The 24421-nt window shown below is 42.0% G+C and overlaps 1 protein-coding gene across 8 annotated transcripts in view; it reads left to right on the top strand.

Moving 5' to 3' along the window:
- Window positions 1-24421, top strand: part of MYRIP (myosin VIIA and Rab interacting protein) — a 150414-nt gene that overhangs the window by 52911 nt on the left and 73082 nt on the right. For all 8 annotated transcript variants that reach the window (XM_083467953.1, XM_083467948.1, XM_083467949.1 and 5 more), the window contains exon 3: window positions 13031-13252. In XM_083467953.1, coding sequence (XP_083324079.1) covers window positions 13031-13252 — 222 coding nt within the window. The remainder of the gene's footprint in view (window positions 1-13030; window positions 13253-24421) is intronic.

The raw sequence follows: 24421 nt of genomic DNA, 5'->3' as shown, positions 1-24421 counted from the left end.
GAGCAACGACGTTGGAAACCTGTTTCTGCCAGACCTGTTTTTCCGGAGTTCCCGACCATGCCCGGCTTCTTGCTTTGGACCCCGCTTCCCCCTAGGTGGACAGTCTCCAGACCCTCGGCCCAGGACCGGACTTTGACCACGCCTCACAGTAACCCCCCCCCCAGGACCAGCACAATGGCATTGTAATCTCTTGACCCAATAGAATTGGCAATGGTTTTCAAGGGAGAAACCTTGACTTGCCTTAGTCAATTGTTTCTAATTAAGTATTAATCTTGCAAAAAAATTGCTTTGGTTCTTAATGCCTGTCATTGGCAATTCCGTACTGATCATGGCATCCAGTGGAGTCCAAGAAGAGAGAACTCAGTCCCTGTTTACCATAACAGTTGAAGAAGACTCGTCCCCTTTGCACCCTCTGTGTGTATGTAGGCATAGAGCATTTGGCAGAATGGCAGGTCTCTTCCCACCTTCCAAATCTCCACCCAGCACTTCCCTGCTGCCTGATGTAAGTTACTTTTGCTCCAGAGCAAAAACAACTTGTATCTAGACATACATTATTATTTATTCTCCATTAAATTTTGCAGACATTTATTGATTACATTTGCAGATGTCTCCTACATAACTAATACCAGGGTAGTTTGCAGACAATATAGAATATACAAAGGATTAAAACAGAACAATGACAAGCCATAGCCTATTAAAACCACAACAGGCCACAGACTAGCTAAAGCATCTCTGATACAAAGACAACCAATACTAAATGCCCATCAGAATTAATAGTCAAACTCTCATACCATTACCATTACAGTATGTAAAGCAGGTCACCTTCCTACCTTCAGTATTTTGAGTTTCTCTTTCTCTGAGGACTCTGAACTTCTCAGGACCCAGAACCTAAGAACTAGGACAGTGGTGGCAAACCTTTTCAAGACCGAGTGCCCAAACCGCAGCCCAAAACCCCTTTATTTATTGCAAAGTGCCAACACAATGTGCCCAGAGTTGTTGAGCTTTTTGGGGGGGGGGTCCCCAGGGTTGTTGTTTGGGGGAGACGTCTCGTAGGTGCAGGCACCGTTTGCTGCGTCCCCACCAGTGAAGCTGCAAGCATGCTGCCCAAAGTTCTACCTTGTGGGCCAGCTGGGCTTTTGAGGTATCTCGCTTCCCAGGAGGAGGCCCCGGACCCTGTATAGGTGCCGCTGTTTTGCTGCGGTGGCAAGACGTGGCTCAGGCAAGGGGCTGGGTGGTGCTCCGGTGGGGCCCCGGAACTTGGATGGGAGCCACGTCTTTGCAGCGCCCCGAAGGACAGGTTGTGCTCCAGGCAGGTTCCCAGGCACGGCACAGCCCCACTCTCTGGCTTGCTGCCTCTCAGTAAAGATGGTGCACAGCAGTCAATGGCGCTTCCTGACTTGGCACGGCAGCTGGGGCTGGGGCCACCGGGGGCCGGCCGCGCGCAGCCTACTTGGGGAGGTGCCCCAAGAGCACCCGGCTGGTGGAGGAGCGGCCGCGCCAGCGGGAAACAGTGGCAGAGGGGGCAGGGCTCTTCTTTGGCAGTGGCTGCCTCCACCCAGATGTGTCAATAGTGTGTGTGCCACCAGAGAGGGCTCTGCGTGCCCACCCTGGCACATGTGCACATGTGCCATAGGTTCACCACCAGTGAACTAGGATAATCAGTTTCCTTGGGCAAAGAACTCCTGGCTAACTACCTTGCAGTGGAATTCTATACATGCCTTCTCAGAAGTAAGCCTCACTGGGGTTAGTGGGGCTAAGTGCCTGAATTGAATTGGCGCTGTAGTGGGGCTAAGTGCCTGAATTGAATTGGCCTGGAAACGATGCCTTATGAGGAACGGCTAAGGGAGCTGGGCATGTTTAGCCTGGAGAAGAGGAGGTTAAGGGGTGATATGATAGCCATGTTCAAATATATAAAAGGATGTCACATAGAGGAGGGAGAAAGGTTGTTTTCTGCTGCTCCAGAGAAGCGGACACGGAGCTATGGATCCAAACTACAAGAAAGAAGATTCCACCTAAACATGAGGAAGAACTTCCTGACAGTAAGAGCTGTTCGACAGTGGAATTTGCTGCCAAGGAGTGTGGTGGAGTCTCCTGCTTTGGAGGTCTTTAAGCAGAGGCTTGACAACCATATGTCAGGAGTGCTCTGATGGTGTTTCCTGCTTCGCAGGGGGTTGGACTCGATGGCCCTTGTGGTCTCTTCCAACTCTATGAATCTATGATCTATGATTCTATGATTCTATATTGATATGAATGGGATTGTGTTGTTAATAGTCTCTATATCACCATGGAGGTGTTCACTTGTTTAGAAACTCTTGACACCCCCCCCAGCACCTCTGCATAACTAAGCTGTTAGCATTTCCTGAGTTTCCTTCCTCTAAGCAGATGTTCAGAATAAGAAACAACAGAAGGTACCTAAAAAGCACAGAGCCTTCTGGAAAATAAACTGCAATTAAGAAGCAGCTTTACCGTTTGTTTTGTTTTATGTTACTTGCTTGGGGCAGTAAAAGGTAGAAGTGTGCAAATCAGTTGCTGTGCTGGTAGAACTCACTTGTGCTTGCACCCAGCTTTTTAAACAGCAGTGGTTTGCTTCCATATTAACTGGCAGCAAAGCCACTGGTGACTTATGTGAAGCAATATTATTGTCACAGTCACCCCAATTCTCAATAGTGAGATTCCACAGGTTCCAGTGCATACCCAGAGTTCAATTTCCTTGGAATGAACGGCAGTGGAGACTGTGGTGTCTTTAGAATATGTGGTTTTATTTACACATATATACAACCAGAGCATTTTCTATTGTCACATTCCAAAGTGCTTTAGATTCAATCAAAGGCTTACACAAACCATTTAAATTGGGGTTTTTTAATTGAACATCAGCCCCATCCTCTCTGTGCTGCATAGCAAACTTACTTTGAAACTTTAGGAAGACTTTAAAAAAAAGAACCCCAAAAAAAATTTGCTATGCAGATTTTGATTTGAGAAATTAAAGTGTGAAGTACCTTTGGGCAAGAAACTAGCGCAATGTGATTATTTGCATCCTGGTCTACATCTTTTATTTATGTATTTATTTACTTCTTCACCCTTCGAATCATTTCCCGCAGCGACTTTTAATGCACTTCAGAGCGGAATTTACAGCAGTATTGATGGCAACTCTCATTATCCTGCCTTCTTAACTATGTCATTTATATAACTTTGTACTTCTATAGGTTGGTGTAATTTATAAAGTCAAAAAGGCCTGAATATGATGAGGGTCACATATGCTCCAACTGTCCCTGTTAGATTACAGGTCATTCTATCCCATTATTGTCTACACTAACTGTAGAGAACAGTTGATATTTTAAGGTGTTGAGACCATGGCAATCTTAACATGTTTAAAGATACTGTTTTCTTTATAAATGTTGGCCAATCTTTGTTTGGGGAAGGAAGAGAAGTATTGTTGTTGTTTGTTTATTATTATTTTTTAAAAGTCACCGACTGGCAGTGGCTGCAGAGAATATCGCCAGCCCTACCTAGAGATGCTGTGGATTAAACCTAGCCAACTACATCAACATAACTCCACTTGTTAATAAAATGTGGCGATAGTATTGCAGCTTATACAAAGCAGAGTGGGACAGGTCTATACAGCACAATGATAAGAGGTTTGCTGTGTCACTGAGCACCAACTATACTTAGCTGTTACTTTACCTTTACAATATGGTCTGCCACCATCACCTCTGCGAGAATAATGATTTGGTAGAGCAAGGTCTTTTTGGTTGTGGCTCTGACCTTGTGAAATGTACTTCCTAATGAAGCTCACAACTGCCTTTCCTGGAATAATTTGGAAAGGCATTCTAGATGAGCAACCACTTCAGAAAGTTTTATGGAGGAGTTCTGCTGCAATCCTGTTCTCATTTACTTGGGAGTGAGTTTCATGGTATTTGATGGGTCTTACTACTGGGTAGACATTGCTAAGCTTGCAGCCTTAATCTATTTTATTCCTTCTTGTTATTCAGTATGTTTCCAGTATTACTAAATGTGTGAGCTGCTTTCAATGCGGACAGAAGGCAGGGGTGATTTTTTTTAAAGAGGTCATTATCACCACAACTGACCATTTAAATGGTGCTGTTTTCCTGCATTCATTTTAAGTTCTGCATAATGCCCATTCTTTGTATGGTGATTTCTTTGGTGAGGATGACCACTGATACCTGTCTTCTAGCCTTGCTTGCATGATGTATAATGTAACTTTCTTGGCATTTCTTGGATGACCTAATTTGTTCAGAGGCTGACCAAGCAGGAAAGCTGGGTTTTTACCTTATTTAGTTCTTATCATGTGCCTGTTAATCCCTTTCTGCAGTTCACTTTTTTGTTTTGTTTTGTAACAAACCCAGCATTGAGTTTTTAAAGGAAAAATAGTATTGTATACACTGTCATAATTCAGTGAAAAGTATTAGTCATTAATCCAGGCTTTATATGCTAGTTACTTTGTCTTGCTCAAGTGGTGTTTTGTGTAAGGGGTCCAAATGGAAAACTATCCTATATGTTTAGTGGTTCTGCTGTTGGATTTTCAGCATCTAACAATGTATATTATTTATCTCCCAAAACTGCTGAAACCCATCCTGCAATGTATTTTTGTTTGTTTCTGTGTCAAGGCACATCTTCAGCCATAAATTGCCAAAGGCCAGGTGAGATCTGAGCTGAAAGGCAGCTGAATGTAAAATGAAATGTCCACTCTTGCATTTGATTGTAGAAGAAATCTCTAAGGCAATTGGTGAAAAAGCTTAGCTGAGAATTCCCATAGAACATTTCCACCTCCCCTCAACATTAAATCATTAGGGTTGCTCATATGGGAGTAGCAGTATGGAATCTGAAAGTGATCTCAAACTTTGATTCCTTGGTAATGTATCTTAGGAGGAAAGGGGTGTCTGCCCATGGTTCCCAAATTGCACCTAGCCCCCCTTCTCTCACTCTGCACTAATGGCAGTGGGGCGGCTAATAGAGAGGCATAAAATTGTATTTCTCAATCAGTTAACACAAGATAATCCAGTTTGAAACACCAGCGCAGGAAATACATCTAATCATTCACAGCAGAGATGACTATTCCATTAAATACGTCACCCTGAGAACTAGTTTGGCATTGCTCAAACCATATGATTAATGTACAGATGTTATTTTCCTTAATTACTCTACAACCAGCTTTGTCTTAGAAGTAGAATATAAACTTTCCAATAAGGATAGTATTAGAGGCCAGAATGTAGCACTCAGAAGAAGTAGATGGTTCTATTCTGGAGAGTGGAGTTGATTTCAAAAAGAAAACACTTGTTTTAGCAGGTATCTTTGCCTGGACTAACATTCATATCAGCTTGGCATATCCAAGCCCCTACAGAATGCATTTTGAACATTAGTGTTAGCATAGCAGGTATCTGTGCTGCATGCCATATACCCTAGTTTATAGGTTTCTAAGGAGCCGTTTGTGGATTAGCTATATACCTCACCAATGTTTCTGGATCAAATACCATAAACCTAGAGATGTCCACCCAAAAGTTGGGGACAGGTTTAAGTCGCCCTACCCTACTTCTCTACAGTTCTTATCAGTAGTAGAACTGTGATAAACACTGCAGAAGCCTGCAGCCACTGGGCATAATAGTGACCATTATAGGATCACCTACTTCTGAACTATTTGATTAAGCATTTATCAGGAAGGTATAGAATGGTTGCACCAAACAAATACCGTAATAACTTGGCTTCTTGGAAATCAGTTCTGTGATGAACCTTGGGATTGTAAATCTTGCAGAGGCTCTGATTAGAAATAAGTTACTTGACTTCTGTGCATCAAGAAGAAACTGAATATTTTTATTCTCTTTTCTGGAGGCTGCATTAAAGTTTATCTCTCTCGGTACTGAGCCATATGGAATCTGTAAGGCTTGGCACCTGCCCAGCCAATTTGCTGGTATATTGCACTCAGACTATCAGAGTAGCTCTAGAGATCTCTGTTCCTTTCTATTTGCAAGAAACATGCCAAACCCGAAAGCTATATTTGACAGTGGTTGCTCTCATGTTTCCCCTTCATTTATTTTCGGTTTTAAAGGATGCTTTAATCATTACTCAAATCATGAGATTCACATAATGTCTGTACATTACATAATAAATGCTTTTAGTCTACCACATCACTTCAAATGTTAAACCACTGCTGCAGGACAATTTTATGATGTGAAATGATATTAAAAATCTTGTGTTGCACATCCACTGTGACTCACTATTGTACCATTGCAAATTATTGGACAAACCCGAACAATTATTGTCCCACCAAATTCACTTATTAATATTTATAGAAATACTTACATAATGCTGCTGGTGGTACCAAGTGTGGCAGCAACAAAACCTGGCCTAAACAGAGGGTGGGTTCTTATCAAATTTTGCACAAGTTGGAAACCCAGGAAAGTTTTGAAAAACAGTCTTCCCCATTTGCAATATTGGCTGCATTCGCCCAGAGCATTCAGCCTGATTAGTTTGCAGAAGCTTTGTTGGGAGATTATACAATGTCCACTGTCTACTGAGCATTCATTCTGATTTGTTTCTGAGGGGAGATTGTACAACATCATGTTAAGCAATTGTTATTCCATACTTCCTAGTGCATTCCCAATCACTTTCCTTAATGCAAATAGTCTGATTTTTTTATTCTGGAAATAATAATAATAGTTGTTGTTGTTGTTGTTGTTAAACTTATTACAGTTGTCTACTTCCCCAGTGTGCTCCTTGTGGGTAACATGTTGGTGACTAAGACCCCTACAGCCACCAATATTGTACCCTCTGCTCATTAGCTGAAAGTCTTCAGCCCAAGCCTGAATCTACCCAAATCTGCCCAATTTGGTTCAGATGTAAGGCTTTATCTGAATATGGTACACAACCCTATTAGATTACTGTCAAATTTGATTAAAATCAGCACAGTTTTGAAAAGTTCAGCCCACAATCTTGATTCAAAATGGCATCCAGTGCTATCTCAATCCTTCTCCATCTTTGGAAATTGGCTTATTGGTGCCAAATTGGGTGACAATATCTTCAGAGACGTCCAAATCATTAGAGTTTGGAACTGTTCGGTTCGTCATCTTGATTCAAAGTGGTCTCCAACCATTTCCACATTTCCAAATGTAGACGAAAAATGGCTGCTCCACCTCTGGAACCCTTGTGACAGATTGGATGGCAATATTGTGAAAGGCATTTGAATATCTGCATATGGGGAGGCAGATGGGTGGGGAATATGGACCAACAGACAAACCCATTTCCAAAACAGAGTAGATCATGCATTCAGCATACAAAGGGAGAGGCCTAAGGGCTATCATATACCATTATTTCCTAACAATATCCTCTACTTCTATGGAAAAGCACCAGCCAAAGGAAAAAGGAAAAAATGATGGGGAAAGGAACCTTTTGCATATTGAATTCTTCATAGCCCTATCTATCATTGAACAAAGAGATCCTCAAATCAATATTTCAAACCATAACTAGAAGTAAGGAGCAGAGAAAGGGAGCAAAGGAGAAAGAGGAAAAGAAGACAAAGAGGAAGAAGAAATCAAAATTCTATAACTTTAATCCAATGATATGTTGGAGGCCACTTAGCACAAATTAACTTCCCATGTGAACTGCACTCTTTACACGAACCATGTAACGTATGAGCAGCACACTTGGCTCCGTACATGATGACTGAAAAATCTTTTAACAGAATGAGAGCTGCAGTCTTGTGTGAGATTGAGGCTAGTCTGTAGCCCAGGCATATTGTTGGAAGCCACACTTGGACCATGAGATATTTTAGCCATGGGCATTCAAATAAAACTATAAATCTAAATAAATACTTGTACTTGTTTCCATACTAGATGCTCATGATAAATACCAACATTTCCTAGCAAATGAAGTTGCTGAAGATGTGCGGCTATGGCTTTATTACTTTTTTGAAACTTTTTATTGTATGATAGCAATTTCATTTTCAGCTTTGCATGCTGCCCCACTGCCAGAGGGTTCCACAAGGCAATGGAAAGCAAACACCAGTTTTGACAGTAAATCATAACGAAATGTTGAGGCTCAAGGGAAAATGCATTAAGAGCTATTTGCTTTTAAAATTGTACATCTAATGGGGCATTTTAAACCAGTTTCTGCCTCATATAAGAAATAGCCCAAAGATTAGATATATTTATTTTCTCATGCATTTTGTCAGACTGTGTACTCTGTGCATGCATACAGTGCCAGCAAATACTACTATTAGGTTCTGTGTGTTAAGGTGAATTGAACCACCCTGTATTTTGCTTATTCCTAACTCTGGGTTCAAGCCCCACAAACAATTCCTGCATTGCAGGGGGTTGAACTAGATGAACCTAGTGGTCCTAGACCTCATAGGCTATATGATTAGTTTTAACTCTTACTAGTTGCAAACCCTTTTAAATTTAGCCTATTGTTAGTGTGTAGCTTATGAAGTCTGTGTTTATTGATTCCATGTTACATCTTTTAATAAGTATGGTATTTCCCTTTTGATAGGATAAAATTACTTTTGATTTATCTTGGTTGTCACCCTTGAGGTGCCACATTCTGGAGGTTCAAGGTCAAAAGATCTGAAATTGGGTGTCAGGGTTGCATGTGTGAATTACCCACTTTATGAGAGCAGGAAATATTTCTCCTGGGAAAGCATTCAATCATGCAATTTCCCATCTCCCTTTGAAGTGGAGTCATCCAGGCACAGTTTTAACACCTCATCTGTTGTTTATGTGAACTAGACTTCAGTGTGAATTAATCTCACATGCCATCTCAACATGCAATAAATTACATTAATTTTTGCCCCTGTTGATTTTAAAGGTGAGCTTAATTTAGCAATGTGAAATTAAAAAGCAAACTTTGATCAGTTCATGAAACCAGATGAGACAAATATAAAATCAATATTCGGGGGGGGGCATTTTTATTTGTGCAGTCTTTTTAAAACTGAGTAGCGGCAATCACAGTGCGTAATTTGAAATGTTTGTCCAATTTGCATAACTTACCACTTTCCTTGATGCATCTGTTATTCTTTGAACTTTAACAAATATCCCCTCTGTTCTGCTGATTAAATAATAAATCTGGGGAGTTTTAGAAAGTAGAGGAAATAAATATTTTATCATTTCAAATGTTGAAGACTTATCTTCTGTTTTATTCCTACAATTCCAACTCTGCACTGTCTAGGGATGTTTTCTAGAAAGTGAGTTTCCACTGTTCATTATTCATTAGAATGCAAGTTGTGTTCCTCTGTTAGAATAAATCCAAATTATGAACAGTGTCATAATGTAACCATAAAACAGCATTGTTATTTCCTTACATTTATTTCCCACCTTTCTTCAGTAGGGAGACCCAAGCACCATACATGTGATTCCATGGCAGTCATCCAAGCACTGAACAGAACTACTGAACTTCTGTTCAGGTGGTAGCTTCTCACTCAGGTGCCTTCAGACTATATTACCTGGGACCATGAATTCTATTGCTGCTATGCTCAATGCATTACCAATGCCAGATTTCCTTCCATGTTTTTCTTAGTGCAATTAGTGCCAGAGACAGATGCAAATAACTTCCGGCTTTTATATTCTCAAAGGGTGCATTGTGTTTTTTTCTCAATTAGCTGGCAACGGAATTAGAACATGGGTTCCTCAGAGTATTTAATACACTGAATTAACAACTAGCAGTGCCCTTGCCAGTTGCCACGATATTTCTGTAAAGCCTACTCACAGATAAGTTCTATTCAGTAAACGTTTTTGGCATGTTTAATTAAAGTGTATTTCTCTTAGACTATTTATCCTAAAAGTTTTTTTTAGTTTTTTTTAAGTGTAGTGCTTTCAGAATCAGCCGATTCCAAAATCCATATTGGAGCAATACTTTCATTAAGACTTTCATTTCACTTTTCATTTTGAGTTATTCAGAACTCTTCATCGGGCTAGATGGTAACCAAAGCAATGGTAAGGTGGGAGCTGGCTGGACTCTACATCTTGTAAAAGACTTAAGTAGGAATGTGGAAGTAATTAGCAGACATTCAAATGAGACCATGTAGGCGTTATGCAGCTTCCAGACTACACCAAATCTGCTTGGGAAGAAGAAACAAAAAAAATGGCTGATTCCCCATGTCTGGAAATACCAGCTGCAGCTGTTACTCTGGTTTGTATCCTTAGGCAAAAGATACAGGTTCCTGGGGGGGGGGGGGAGGCTTGCTTAAGTCATGCGGTCTAAGCTTGGAGCATTCATCTTAGACCTCCTTACTGGTAAGGTTCACATGGGTAGAACAAAGGCTTGATAATCCATCCACCCAAGGTGAGAGAGAGAGACATAACTGCTGGGCACACCAACTTACTCTATGGTCTTAACCCCTTCATGCATTAATTAGAACTTAGCATGTTGGTTATAATGCGGATGGTTTATCTCATATCGATTTGTTATCACCTCCTGTTTTATGGTCTTGTTATGCATTTAAATGTGTTTGTATCCCGGTCTGGGATCTGGCAAACAGTAGATAGACAGACAGATAGCATTACACTAGAAACTTTTAGGTAAAGATTTGGCAGGATAGCAGGTAGCATTCTCAGACTAGCTCTCTCTCGTTGTTTGTTGACCTAATGCAGCAAATGGTTGAAATGTTCTGAGAAGGAAAGAGCAGAGGTGTGAACAGATTCTGAGGCTATGAAGATGAAATCAATAATGTCATCAAGGTCATTAAAAAAGAGTGGCTGGGGAAACCCAGCCAGATGGGCGGGGTATAAATAATAAGTGATGATGATGATGATGATGATGATGATGATGATTACTACTACTATTGCTACTACATTAGAGAGACCAGTTGCTACTTTGTCCCCTTACTGCATTACTTTTCTCAGGGCTTCAGGATGCTTGCTTTGGCAGAGAAGACAGTCATTTCTTAATCAGCAAGGAGGAAAGTGACTGCCATGTGTAACACAGACTGATAGTGTGGTTTATTAGGCTAGTATTGTGGGAAATATAAAATACAAGTTTTGGAAATTATAAAACCAGGGGCCACTCAAATGGAATGAAGGACACCACTAAACAGGTTCTAGTGAGCATTAAACAGAAGAGCAATAATATATGACATTATATAAACATTACATAAACTGGCATTAAACCTTTATAACTTCTTTAGAGAATGTAGTTAGGCTGTTTAAAGTTTAATGGCTCACTGCTCCTAGGCTTCTGGAATCTTCAAAGCACATTGCAGTAGACCTCATTTATCCCTCCTCAAGGCATGGGGTGGGGGAGTATTGACTAAAAATAACTATACCTCACAGATTTGTGATTCTAAAACAACATTCCAGTATAGTTTTTAAGAGTCTTTCATTAAATCTAATCCAGGAATGAGGGAGCAATTCAGTTCTGTTTACATTTTAATGCAAAGAAACCTAGCTCACACTTCCCCAAGCAAGAAGTGAAGTGAAACACAGTTGTCATTCAAAATTCACACTTCTCCAAATTTTTGCAATTCAGTACTCCAACCAAATAATGTATAGAAAAATGAGTATATTGAGGAAAAGTGTGCACAGAAAGGCATATGTTAGTGAAAATAGCATTCCAAGATGCATTGTACATGTGTGTGTGTGTGTGCATGCGCGCTATGCAAAAATCATGTTGCGGGAAAAGCCACAAATGCTTGCCTCGCCACCCTCAGCCCCTGTTAACTCTGTCGGCTCTGCCCTCCCTTGCCTCGTGCACGGGGCAGAAAATCACAAGAGCAGGCGCTCTTGTCACAATGCAGTAAAAACCATGAAGGCAGCCTCTTGCAATGCCTCCTTATTTCAGACATTGTGATATATCAGTATATCAGTGATGTTTAGCTGGTGATATACCATGACAATGAAAACCTGATATTGCCCACCTACACACAAAGCATGTGGGATGGGTGGGAGGTGCCACAGGGTGTGTGTGTGTTTTTAAGAGATCATCAGCACCAGCTGCCAATTTGAAAATGGATCTCAGAGGAAATGGGAAGGCAACAGTGCTATCTAATCATATAGAGTAGTTCTCTTTGCACATGCTCTGGGTGCCATTTTCAGATGGCCAGCGGACAGACAGCCTGTTGCCTAGATGGGTAAGCCAACAAGCTTGGGTTGATGAATACTTGGACTAGAACATTCAGGTGAGACAACAACAACAAGCCTGCGACAGGAAGGGTGATCCTGCCCTTGGATGGATGGCAGTACAGCGCAGGAGTATGGGGCTGCCAAGCAAGCAAAGGAGCAGGCATGGCAATGGCAGGGTAGAGAACCTGGGAATGGCCACCAGGGCAGCATGAACTGGAGAGCCCTCTCAATGAGAGCTTGCCCCAGGGGTCCCTCAAACCTGCAGTACTCACAGGGCCGTCTTAACCATAGGCGCCAGGGGTGCCGGGCTCTCAAGGGTGCCAGGCCAAGAGTCCAGGGCCTGAGAATTAGAGTCCGGGGAAGAGCCCACCCATCAGTCAGAGCACCGTGTCAGTCTCTTCTGCTACAGGCGGCTCTGCGCCGTGAGTTCAGGGGTGAGCAAGCAAGCAAGCCAGCAAAACGCTGAGGTGGCCGGCAGGCTGTGACCTCCTGTGTGCCTGGGATTGGCATAGGGCCATGGAGAGGCCCACCAGCGCATGCTGCTTACACCATGAGGTGCCTGGCTTCACTCAGTTGCCAACGCTGATGCCTCAGGCTGGTTTGTTGTGCTGGGCTCCTTATGTTTATTTTCCTGAGCAGAGATAAGCGTGGTGTCAGCTCTCTAAAAAAAGGTATACAACTCTGGGCTACCTGGGGGAGCGTCGGGCGGATCTTTGCACCCTGGCGCTGCATATGCTTAAGATGGCCCTGAGTACTCATGCCATACCCTCTGATGAAAATAGGGACATCCTAAGGAAAAGCGGGACTTTCCTGGATCAAATCAGAAATCAGGATGGCTTCTGTTAATCTGAGGAAATACAGACACTTGGAGGGTCTGTCCCTGTCCTTTTGAAGACTGGTCCGATTGCTGAATGGAAACGGCATTATTTTGATTCTCTCTCTTTCGTTTCTTTCTTCTGGGGTTCCAGTGAAATGAAGCAGAAGCTCGATGAAGAGGGTAACAAGTGCAGCATTCTCTCCAAGCAGCAGAGGTTTAACGAGCGCTGCTGCATGCGTTGCTGCTCCCCTTTTACGTTTCTCATCAATACCAAGCGGCAGTGCCAGGATTGCAAATACAACATCTGCAAGAACTGCAGCTCCTATCAAAGGAAGGAGAAAGGTTGGCTCTGCAGTGTTTGCCAGCAAGCTAGGTGAGTGCATTTTGTGATACTAATAAATAACAGGGTTGATGCCGCTTTCTGACCTTTTTTATTTTTTATTTTAAATTGCAAGCCGTTGTTGACACAGATGAGACAAAGAGAGACAAAAATTTTACTCCATTAAAACAACATTTTGCTGTGAGACTTGTTAGTCCATTGCTTCTCTGGAGAGTCCTACTCATTCTTCTATTAATCTTGCTTCATTCATGAAGCATATGGCTCATTTCTTTTCTTTTTACCAAGCTTTGTTTTCAAGTTGCTTTGACCAAATGTCAAATCAGCATAACAGGGTTTTAGAGAGACATATGAAACCTCTGTATTGGCAACTGTGATAAAACAAAATTTTAAAAATTCCTTCCAGGAGCACCTTAGAGACCAACTAAGTTTGTTATTGGTATGAGCTTTCGTGTGCATGCACACTTCTTCAGATACTTCTTTGTGCAAAGTCCCATACAAGTTCTACAAAGTGTGATGCCCTGTGTGCATAACGAACAGGTAGCATTATTTGAATACCTGAAGGAACTGCCTTGACCCATGCTAGCCTGCCTTTGCCATAAGATCTTTGGGAAAGGCCATGTTCCAACTACCCTCTTTAGCAGATGTTCACTATATGACTGCATCCGCAATCCGAATCACTACCATTTCACTTTGCATTCTGGGAACTGGAAGCAGCAAACCACAAGGGTTTGGTGTGTGAAGCAAGTTCATGGTTTCTTTCTCTCCAAGCAAATCACGGTCTGAAGCTGAACTTCGGTACTGGCTTCCTGATCATGGTTTAAGCGAATCAAACCATAAGTATTGTGATTTGCTTCTCCTGGCTCCAGGGTGAAGTGAAACAGGAGCAGTTCAGCAGTGTGTAATAGTATAGTGCTTGTTCACAGTAAAATGTGGTTTTCTGGCTTGCTGTGACCTGTGAACTGGGCTTTTACTTTAACAAAGGAAAGAAGCTTTTCACTGTTGCTGCCGCAATTTTGGAATTCTCTCCCTAAGGAAACATGCCTGATACCAAAATTACAAGTTTTTTTAGTAGCCTTCCTGTTTCCCCAGACATTTTTAATGTAGATTTTTTTAAAGGGAAATTGTATTATTTCCTGCTTTTAGCTTTGGGTATTTTGGGAGTTGGTTTTTTGTGTGTGGTTTTTTGTGTTTTTTGTCTTCTTGTATTTTGTTAAGTATATTTGTTGGTTTTAAATTAGACTTCTGTGTGAATTTTACCTGTGCTGTCGTATACCACCCTGAAATATTTTGATGAAGGGCATTTAAGAAATACTTTAAATACATTCAAATGAACACAATAATGCTATTTCATCTTTTAGCAGCTTCCCAGTGTCATTCTAAAGCATCCCCACAATCGTACAAATACTTGGAGACCTGTGCTCTGTTAATAGTCACATCTTCCATTCATCATTCCATTCTGACTTGACTTATCCCTTTTTAAGAGCTGATTCTCACGAACATTTATCATGCTATGATTGAAGGGAGCCATGAGCGGGTCATTCTGCCATGGCATGCACAGAACGCTGTATGTCTATTATCCCTGCAGCACCCCTAACATTGTGGTTTGAAGGGTAGTGGTCTCCCTAAGGATGGGGGAAGAGAGAAAAATACAATTAAATATAACTGCATCATTGTGCTTATTGATTTTGGTTATCCAAGCTAATCTTCAGTGCTAACTCAAATTGGCAGAGGCATTGGTGAGGTGAGACTGTCACTGATGCCTTGTTTCTCTTTGGAACGTAGGACTGAGCCACACCATTGGAAATAGTGGAAAGCGCTAAGGCGCTCAGGCCCATATTAAACTCCTACATTTGTGCGGCTGAAAGATATATTTTTTCAGTTTTAGCGAAAGATGTAATTTGGGTTTATATATTGATTTTAATTTTTTTTAAACCAGATTGCATGCAACTAGAAGCAAACATTCCCTGGTGTTTCAAAAACTTTGATGTATTTTTTGCTTTATTTGTCATGACAATGCATCCACATTCCCTTAAAATGCATGGATTCAATGGGAGGTGCTGGAACTTTGACTGGAAGTCAAGCTTACCTTACTCTCTTGCACGGGATGCCGTCCTTTTGTCCATGCGTGTGTAGAGAGAATGGCTGATATTTCTCAGTGGGGTGAACCATGGCATGGTTAAAGTTACATTTTCTTTTGTAAGTGCTTTAAAAGCAGGGGTGCAGCACGTGAAAGCAACCACTTCAGGTGCTGTTGGTGGGGAAATGGTCTCTCAGTGGTACAGGAAGACTTTTAAAAGCGCTTGACCCTTGCATTTGGGCGCTGCACTGGGCTGAAATGTTCTGCGGTTGGAAAGGGAGGCAGCCTCACTTACTCAAAGGATGACATGCTGTCACTGGTGCAGAGGACTGTCTCTTTGCACAGCTGGCACTCAGCCTAAAAATGGTCTTAAAACACGAACTACCAGCCTCGGGCAAAACACTCTATTCAGTATACCTTCTCACAGCTCCAAGTGCGTTGTCATATGCAGGCATAAGTTTTTGTACAGTTGAGTCAAGATTTTTCCATGAAGGATCAACTCTTTGTTATTTTGTGATTTAAAAACAGTTAGTTTTTATCTGTTTACTCAAGACAACATAAATAGAACAAGATAATTTAAATTTCATGAATAAATTCAAGTAATTGTTCCCCTTACTGAATGTTCCATTGCTTCTGACATTTTAGCTGCTTCTTATTACACACAAACCAGAAGGAACCAAGTACTTTAAATACCGGGTACACTCTTCTTCACACACTGGGCAGAATCTTGGGTAGATGCTTTCTCAGCTCCATCTCTTTTGTTATTTATTAATGTCTTTTTTTATTTGTTTTGCTTGTTCTTTTATACACTTCTCTCAATGTTGGCTTAAATGGTGTGAACTGCCCTATCAAAAATGATCAAATGTTTAGAATGCATTAGAATTGAAACATGACAGCCACATTCAGTTGATGAATCTGAGAAGAAGCGATTAATCTCTAGACAAATGACATTTGGATGGGTGTTATCCCCCCTCCCATTTAAAAAATATATACTGGGATTAAGTCAGTTACAGTTTGCTGTAATAGAAGCTTCCAGTAAGAAGAGGCACTGCTATTTACTGCTGGTGTATTTTGATATAAAACACAACTGAGACCTGGAGACAGTCAGCCTGCCTTATCAATAACACAAAGTCTATCAGTTCTTCTTCCCAGGCTGCCTGTGGAAAGCTTTGTCTTCAGTTATTCACTCTTCGCTCTCCCAGGGACTGTTGTGCACTTAGCACAAAGTCGTATGGGGGGAAAAACAATAGGAAAAAGTTGGCCTCTTGGTGCTTTAGAAAACCTTGTAAATGTACTGCTTGCAGTATTCTCTGCTGAAACTGCACAGTCATTATCCACCTTTATTGTGCCTTGCAAAGTTCTGGAAAAAAAATGTTTGAACATATGCAGAATCTGTGTTTAAATTATGCATGTTGCACTGTTACGGCCTTGCAATGGAAGATACATTCATAGACATTTTGTGATAAGCAGATTGTTTTCTTTCAGATAAGATACAGTAATTGTTATTCTCCTTAGCTGCACTCAGTATGTTGTGATCCAGAGTGGTTTTGTTTGCTTGTTTTTGCATTGGAGTTGTATCGATTAAGGACTTATCTATGTAAAATAGTTACCTTTCCTTGACTGCCTTTTTCAAATGTTACTTTAATTGCTTAATCCATTAGGTAATCTTCTAGATTTGGCTTCAATAATGGAAATTTAAAATGCTTTTCTCTGCTTTCCTCTCAGGCCTTTTCTCCTGCATTGCAGAGGGTTGTAGTTGGGGTCCCTTCCAGCTATAAAATTCTATGATTCTATGATTCGGGGTCATGGCAAATGACCTTTTATTCAAGAGCACTCCTAACATCCTTTAATAAAAAAGAAACCCCGATTTACACTAAAACAGCATATAAGATTGAAGTGGGAGAAGCAAAAAGGAGACATTAAAACCAATTTAAAACCAATTTAAAAGTTGGACTGAAGAAATCTACTTTTATTAGTTACCTATGTTGCAATGCAAGTCCACCGATGTCTACTTAGTTCAATGAGACTTACTCTCAAGTTTTTGTGTTTAGGAATTGTTGTCTAAGTGGACTTAGTGCCCTCTTGTCTACTTCAAATCATCAACGTATTTGTATTATTTGTTCTGAAGCCCTGCTCCTAAGTGAAAATAGGTAAAGGTAAAGGGACCCCTGACCATTAAGTCCAGTCGTGGCCGACTCTGGGGTTGTGGCGCTCATCTCACTTTATTGGCCAAGGGAGCCGGCGTACAGCTTCCGGGTCGTGTGGCCAGCATGACTAAGCTGCTTCTGGTGAACCAGATATAGGAGCTCTTCAAAAATTAGTTGGGGAACTCACTTTGCCTGCTTTAAAAAGAATAAAAAATTAGGAGAAACATGCATTCCACTCCTGAAAAGGTGAAAGATTAGCCTCTGGGGATTAAGGCACAATTAAATGGTGACAGAATAAAGCAGAAAGTCTACCTACTGACAGAGGGTTGTTGTTAGATATGGGGAGGGCAGGGAGAGAAGGTAGCAGAGGCGTATTTAGGGCAGTGCAACGAGTTCCACCACACTGGACTCTGAACCTCGGAGGTGCCGCAGGTTGTTGCAACTATGACATAGTGAACTGAGCAGAACGGAAAGCGGGAGGCAGGGGGGTGGTGCCAATTTTTTGCCTCGTAAAGGGCAAGAAGAGTCCAAAGTCCGCCCTTGAAGGTTGCCTTTTGTTACATAAGTATTCTGGCACTTCAGGAGGACAGTAGGAGAATGTTCTGTGTGCCGATTAAAATAAAAGGTCAGAAATAGCACACAAGGCTATCACTAATGGTTTCAGAAGTCACCAGCACAAAGATGTGTCACTGTATCCTCTCGTACTTCAGTTTCTCTTCAGATGCTTAAATGATATATGAAATGTCCTTACACATAACATTTATAGACAATTCCACTGTATATCTAAAAGCAGTAGATGAGAATATGCCTTATATGGGATTTTTTTTAAGGTTCCTAGCAATACTTTGCTGCCCAACTGAATAAGCATATTCTCCATATGGCGAAACCATACACTTAAAACAATTAGCATCCCATTAGGTAGCAGGAAGCAATATTTCCATAACTTCTTTAGACCAAATATTGAGGGCTCGTGTACACTGAATGGATGAAATGTTGAGACTGTGTTAAATTGCTTCCCATGGGGCCTGTGTCTACATGATGAGCTGTTTATGTGCAACAGCTCGCTAAGTAGATGGAGTAGCTTTTCTCCATGGCCCTGCCTTGAAGCAGCGTGGAGAAAATAGGCCATTCAATGTGATGCACAGCAGTTGCTGGTCACATGCAAACAGCCGCCATGGGCAGAGTAATTTCAAACAGGGTTGGCGCATCCTTGTGCCCTGATACTGTGCAGTGTGCAGAGAATATTCTTTTGAAAATGGAAATCATGGGCAGGGAATATTGCAGTCTGATTTCAGAGGGAGCAGGTCAAAATCCACATCTTTTAATATACAAAGCTCTAGTAGTAGTAAAATGCAAAATTAAAACGGCAAAGGATGTTTAGCTTTTAAAATGCAGGTTTAAATGAGGTAGTTAAAGTAACCTCTAAAGTAAGGGGGCTTATCGCTTCCCTCCCACCGCTCTCTCTGATATATCCCTCATGACCGATTCAAATGACTTCTCTGTGTGTTGCGGCAGTTAGAAATCCACATGGCTGTACTAATTGGCTTCCTGCCCGTGGTGATCTGGGCTTAATCAGGAACTCCTATAAAGAGAACTTGCCACTGAAAACTGAAAACATAGGTTAGCGCTTAGCAGTGAAGTGCCAGAAATGTGATTCTGTCCCTTGGTTGTCGAGCAAACTTTGTAGTTCAGCTTTGTGGACACATGGAATGGCCTCTTGTTCCTCAACACACGGCCATCAGACCACAAAGGATGACTTATATCAATTAGTTGCAAAAGACACCCTGCACATGAGCACCTACTGTAAATTTCAGTAGGTATGTGGAGGAGGATATTCAAAGGTTTGTGCTTTTATTTTCATATTTTGTTGTCTGTGCCTGAATGTTGGCATTATAAATATATCCTGGAGTTAAGGCTTGGTGAATTATGATCCAGACTAAGGGCTACTTTTACCAATCATAGATTTTTATACAGCCCTTTCTCACAAAGGAGTTTTTTTAAAAATCTGTGTCTTCTAAGGTGGTGAATGAAAATGTTCTATTGTGCTCATTTTCTGCTTGCAAGCTTCCTATAAACATCTGGTTGGCCACTGTGAGAACGGGATGCTACACCGGGCAGCTTTTGGTCTGCTCCAACAGTCCCTTGTTATGCTTTTACGTTTCCTTTCCAGTCTTTCGTCCAAAACTATATTTATCCTTCTTTAGAAATAAACTGAAATGTTATGACTGGCATTGGTATCTTATTAATGGAGATAATTAACTCTGGAAATATTCCAGACTTGGAGACATTGCTGGCTGTGAATAGCAACAGTAAACGAACACCTCCTTTGTTAATAATGTGCTTTAGCAATCAGGGGCAGCAACATCAATTAAAAACTCCTGTTTTTTCCACAGGAAGCAAAATGGGCATTTCATATTGTAATTTTGGAGAGTTTAACCACAAACCTCGCTATTTTCTTCCAAACCATTCCTTGTATTTCAGTATATAATGCAGCACAAATGGATTGTGTAACTTGGATGAAAAACAGTGAATCCATGATTGGTACTCTTGGCATGAAACTCTGCATAGGCTCTGGCTAAAATAGAAAATCATTCCCTTTTCCTCCAGCGTCAAGGAAACGAGATCTATGAAGCAACTCAGCTTGCCTTCCTGCCAAGCTTGGTTTTATTTCAGATGAAATAAATGGAGCATATCAGCATATATGTTTCTGTTGGCAGCTGTCTATCTCAGGAGACAATGGAGGAGTGTGCCTTTGGGGGTGAAGTCAAACAGAGACTTACAGAGCCTGCTGTGGCTGCAGAGACCAATATAGGACCAATATAGGAGAGACATGTTTTGTTGCCAGTGGAGCAGATTAAGGCGTCCGGTTGTGCTGCTACAGGTGCACCATGGCGTTTCATCACTCTGCAGTCCTCCCGGTGGTCATTCCTCCTCTGGGCACTGCAGTCGTCAGCAAGGGAGTACTTAGTACATTTACACCAATGTACTTTGTTTTATAACTGAACATTGCAGAACACTGATGCAGTTTCTTGAAAAACCGGAGGGGCCGTATCTTGAGACAGCATCATGCAGTATTTATGAATTGTGTATATAACCAGGATTAGCTTTTGGTAAAAAATATATTATTAGAACAATGTTTCTTGAGTAAATGGGTACACAGGAGCAATGGTGCAAATTCTCCAATAACAAAATTAAGAAAAGATTCTAATACTTAGGGGCTACTGCCCCCTACTTGTTTCTCTTGCCGCCCTTCCAAAGCCGCCACTCCTTGCCAAAGGACTTCACTTCTGTGCACCCCCGACCCTTACAGCTTTCCACCCCCATTCCCTTTATAGCTTACCAAACTCCTCTGGCTTAGACCAGGGGTTGGGAAACATTTATATCTGGAGGGCCACCTCTTTATCTTTCTCCCACCCGAGGCAGGCCAAAGTTGACCTGACAATCACCAGATGCCCTAGTGATGTTCTATAGTGTCTGCACCCCCTGCTTTGGACATAATGCCAAACTGCGGTCAATTGAAAAGGGAAGCAAAAGCTTTCAGTCCCCTGCTGTCAGAAATGTCGAAGTCCCACAGCTCATGCATAGCAGTGGCCCTGTTTGATTGAATTTTTTAATGGAATTTTAAGTAGTAAAAAATAAATAAATGAAACTCTGTTTATTTTTCAAATAATTCAAAATTATTTATGAGCGTTAATAGCACATAAAGAATATCATGAGCTCCAAGATGGGGGGAGGGGAGGGAAGGAAATCAAAAGAGTGAAGCTGCATAATGCAGAAGAAGAAGGTATAAATGGGGGGAAAGGCTGCTGACATTACTACATTCTTATATGCATTCTGTTATTACACATATTATTTGCTACTCCTTTTCTTCAGCAAGGTGCCCACACTTAAAGATACTAGTAGACTGAGATTTATTTCATTTAATGCACTAATATGATATATAATATGATATATGCATGCACTCACTCACCCCCCCACAAAATTTGGTAGTGTTATAATAGAGAATGTCCAGTTGCATATACATTCTAATATGCACTTTTATGAGAGAGATTTGACTGAAGAGGAACAGCTATACATTTATACTTCAGCATTAATGAATTAATTCAGGCCTAATTCATTAATGCTGAAGTAAAAGCGACACCTTTGAATGCATGTTGAGGTATCACATGTTTTAACGTCTTCCCACATATTGAAAATCTTTTGCATGTGCAGTGTTATAAACTAATGCTCTAATAAACACAATAAACACAGGAAGAGTTTGATGTCAGGTTGCTTTCAAGCAAGCAATCTCATGTGCACCTCTGGAGCAGAGATGGCTCAAGGTATTTTGATGCCTGAGATGCAAAACCAAAATCATGTTCTCCCCCTGGTACAGTCGTACCTTGGACTCCGAACGCCTTGCAAGTCAAACATTTTGGCTCCAGAATGCTGCAAAACCAGAAGTGATTGTTCCAGTTTGCGAACGTTCTTTGGAACCTGAACATCTGACTTCCTGCACCCAACCAGAAGCAGCGCTTTGGTTTCCGAACGTTTTGGAAATCAAACGGACTCCTGGAACGCATTCCGTTCGACTTCCAAGGTACTTCCAAGGTATAACCTAAATAACTGACAATTTTATGCTCTTTCATTGTATTTTAAAATCTGGTGCCCCACCCTACCTAATGATGGGACCAGCCTTACTGTGAGGTGGCATCGTATGCCATGGCTTGCTGAACATTTGGATCAGCTCATCGTGAACATGTGTTATGGGCTACATAAAATGTTTTCGTGGTGTCAGAAACATATTGTGCAATTCCAACCTACCTTTATGTCTAGTTTCATACGCAGAAGTTGACATATCCTTTCAAACATGTTTAGCTTAGAGATATCTTGGCCATGGGGAGTTAAGCTGTTGTGATATTCTAAACACCTACTTTTTGGTTGTAAAGTGTCAACGTAGGAACAAAGAAGCCTTGCACTGTAGAGAAGGTTGAATTTTAAGCATTCTTCAGAGATTTCCTATGATCTGACAGGTTTAATGTTTAGAGCATTCATAGCGGTAATTTTAGAGCATTCGTGGCAGTGAATAATAAAATATTTCAGATGTTTTTCCTAGATATACAGGACAGCTGCTTGGCATAAACATGGCATGTGAAAGCACCCCAGTGTCCCAGTTTGCCATTCAGTGATTAGACAAAAGGAGGAAAACACAGCTTACATTTTATAAAATCTGCAGGGTTCATGCATGTTGAAAGAATATACATTTTTCAGGGATCATATTAGTAGTATCTCCTGCAGTTTGATTCTGTACCTTTCTTGTAAGCACTCTCAAACAATGTGTTTTTTTTTCCTTTCCCCTTGATGTCCTTTCCATCCTTTACTCCAAATAATGACATGCAGTTGGGAATGTGTAAACTTGCTCCTTTATTTCTGCAGCACTTTTACACAAAAAGCCTAAACATTATTGTTTTTCAAACAGCTTTTGTACAACTGGGTTCCCGCTGCCCCATTCTGAAGCAGTTGCACAAACTAATGTGTATTATATTGTGAACCAAGAGATGCCTGCTGACATTTTGCATTGGGGTGGAGAAACCCATGGTCCTGGACTTACGGCTCCCCTCATACCTGAACACTGGTCATGCCAGCTGGGCTAATGGGACTTAAGGTCCAACACAGGTTCCTTACCCCTGCTTTACACTATCGTATTCACTATCTTAATATGTACTGTTACTGGTCGTGTTGCAATTCCCATTCCATTTTGCTGTCTGATAAACAAGTGGATGCACAATGTGAGAAAAGGAGGAAAGCAGAATTAGTTGCATACCCAGGGGCTGAGTCCCTGCCCCTGGGAGCCCAGCCAGCTAAGGGAAGGGAGGGACACAACAACAATCTGAGATTTAAAATGGCTACAACTTTTATTCGTTTCATATGTAGGTAAGCCTTGGCATAGGCATTGGGCATGTATCTCTCTCAGCCCACTGCCGGGGGTCTGAGGCATGACAGGGTCAATCTTGGGTTCATCACAACACGCAGGTCTACGCAGATGGACCCCCCACCTCCAAGCAGGGGCGGAGGAAGGGGGTGCAGTGGGGGCGGGCTGCCCCAGGTGACATCACTGAGGGGGGTGACATTCGGCACGCCGCCCACCCGCAACTCCCAAGCCTATCCCGAGCCGTCAGGGGAAGGGGCACAGCTGTGCCGCCTTGCCAGTGGCCATCCCCCTTCATTTTGACAGCTCGGAGGAGTTTTGGGAGTCACGGGTGGGCGGTGTGCCGTTGCCGGGTGGGCGGTGTGCTGTTGCCCCCCACTCTTGGGCTGCTTCCTCGGAGGGCCCCCCCAAGCTGTCAGAAGGAAGAGGGAAGGGAGGAAGGCTGCTGGCAAATGGCGCGGCTCCCTCCCCCACCAACCAGGAAGCAGCCTGCCATGGGTGGCTCCCCTGCCCCCCATGGGATGCTTGCCCCGCCACACAGCATGTGCGCCACTCCAGGTGCCGGAGCAGCTAGCTTCGCCTCTGCCTCCCAGGTGCCAAGGGAAACTCTATGGTCTGCTAGCCACATGCTTTGACTCTTTGGACAGAGACTTCCCTCCAGATCCCTCTAATGGAGTACCCTGTTATCACCTCTGCAAGAAGGGGTGTGTGAGAGAGTAACCACTTCACCCCCTGGTAGGTGTTAGACTAAAGGATTCTGTCCAAGGCCTAAAGTTGTGATTAATCCTATGGGGAAGGCAAAACTTGCAGTGCAGGGGAAATTTGTTCCTGGTTCCGAATATGGCAACCATTATAAACCATAGCTATGCCTGCACAATCTGAAAAGGAAAAGGTTATGGCATCAAAAAACACAACCCTATAATAGAGGGTGGGACAGGTGGGTAGCACTCCTGGGCTGACCGAGCTGCAGCATGCAGCGTTGGCCAGGTTTTATGGCCAGGGAGTGGACTGGAATGAAGACTGTGGACTCCAGGTCTGCTCCTGATGCCCTGCTCCCACCCCCAGGCCAC

Source organism: Podarcis liolepis, assembly GCF_965112155.1.
Source record: "Podarcis liolepis genome assembly, chromosome: 12".
NCBI lineage: Eukaryota > Metazoa > Chordata > Lepidosauria > Squamata > Lacertidae > Podarcis > Podarcis liolepis.
The sequence above is the reverse complement of the archived record's forward strand: the minus strand, read 5'-3'. Positions and strand labels throughout refer to the sequence as shown.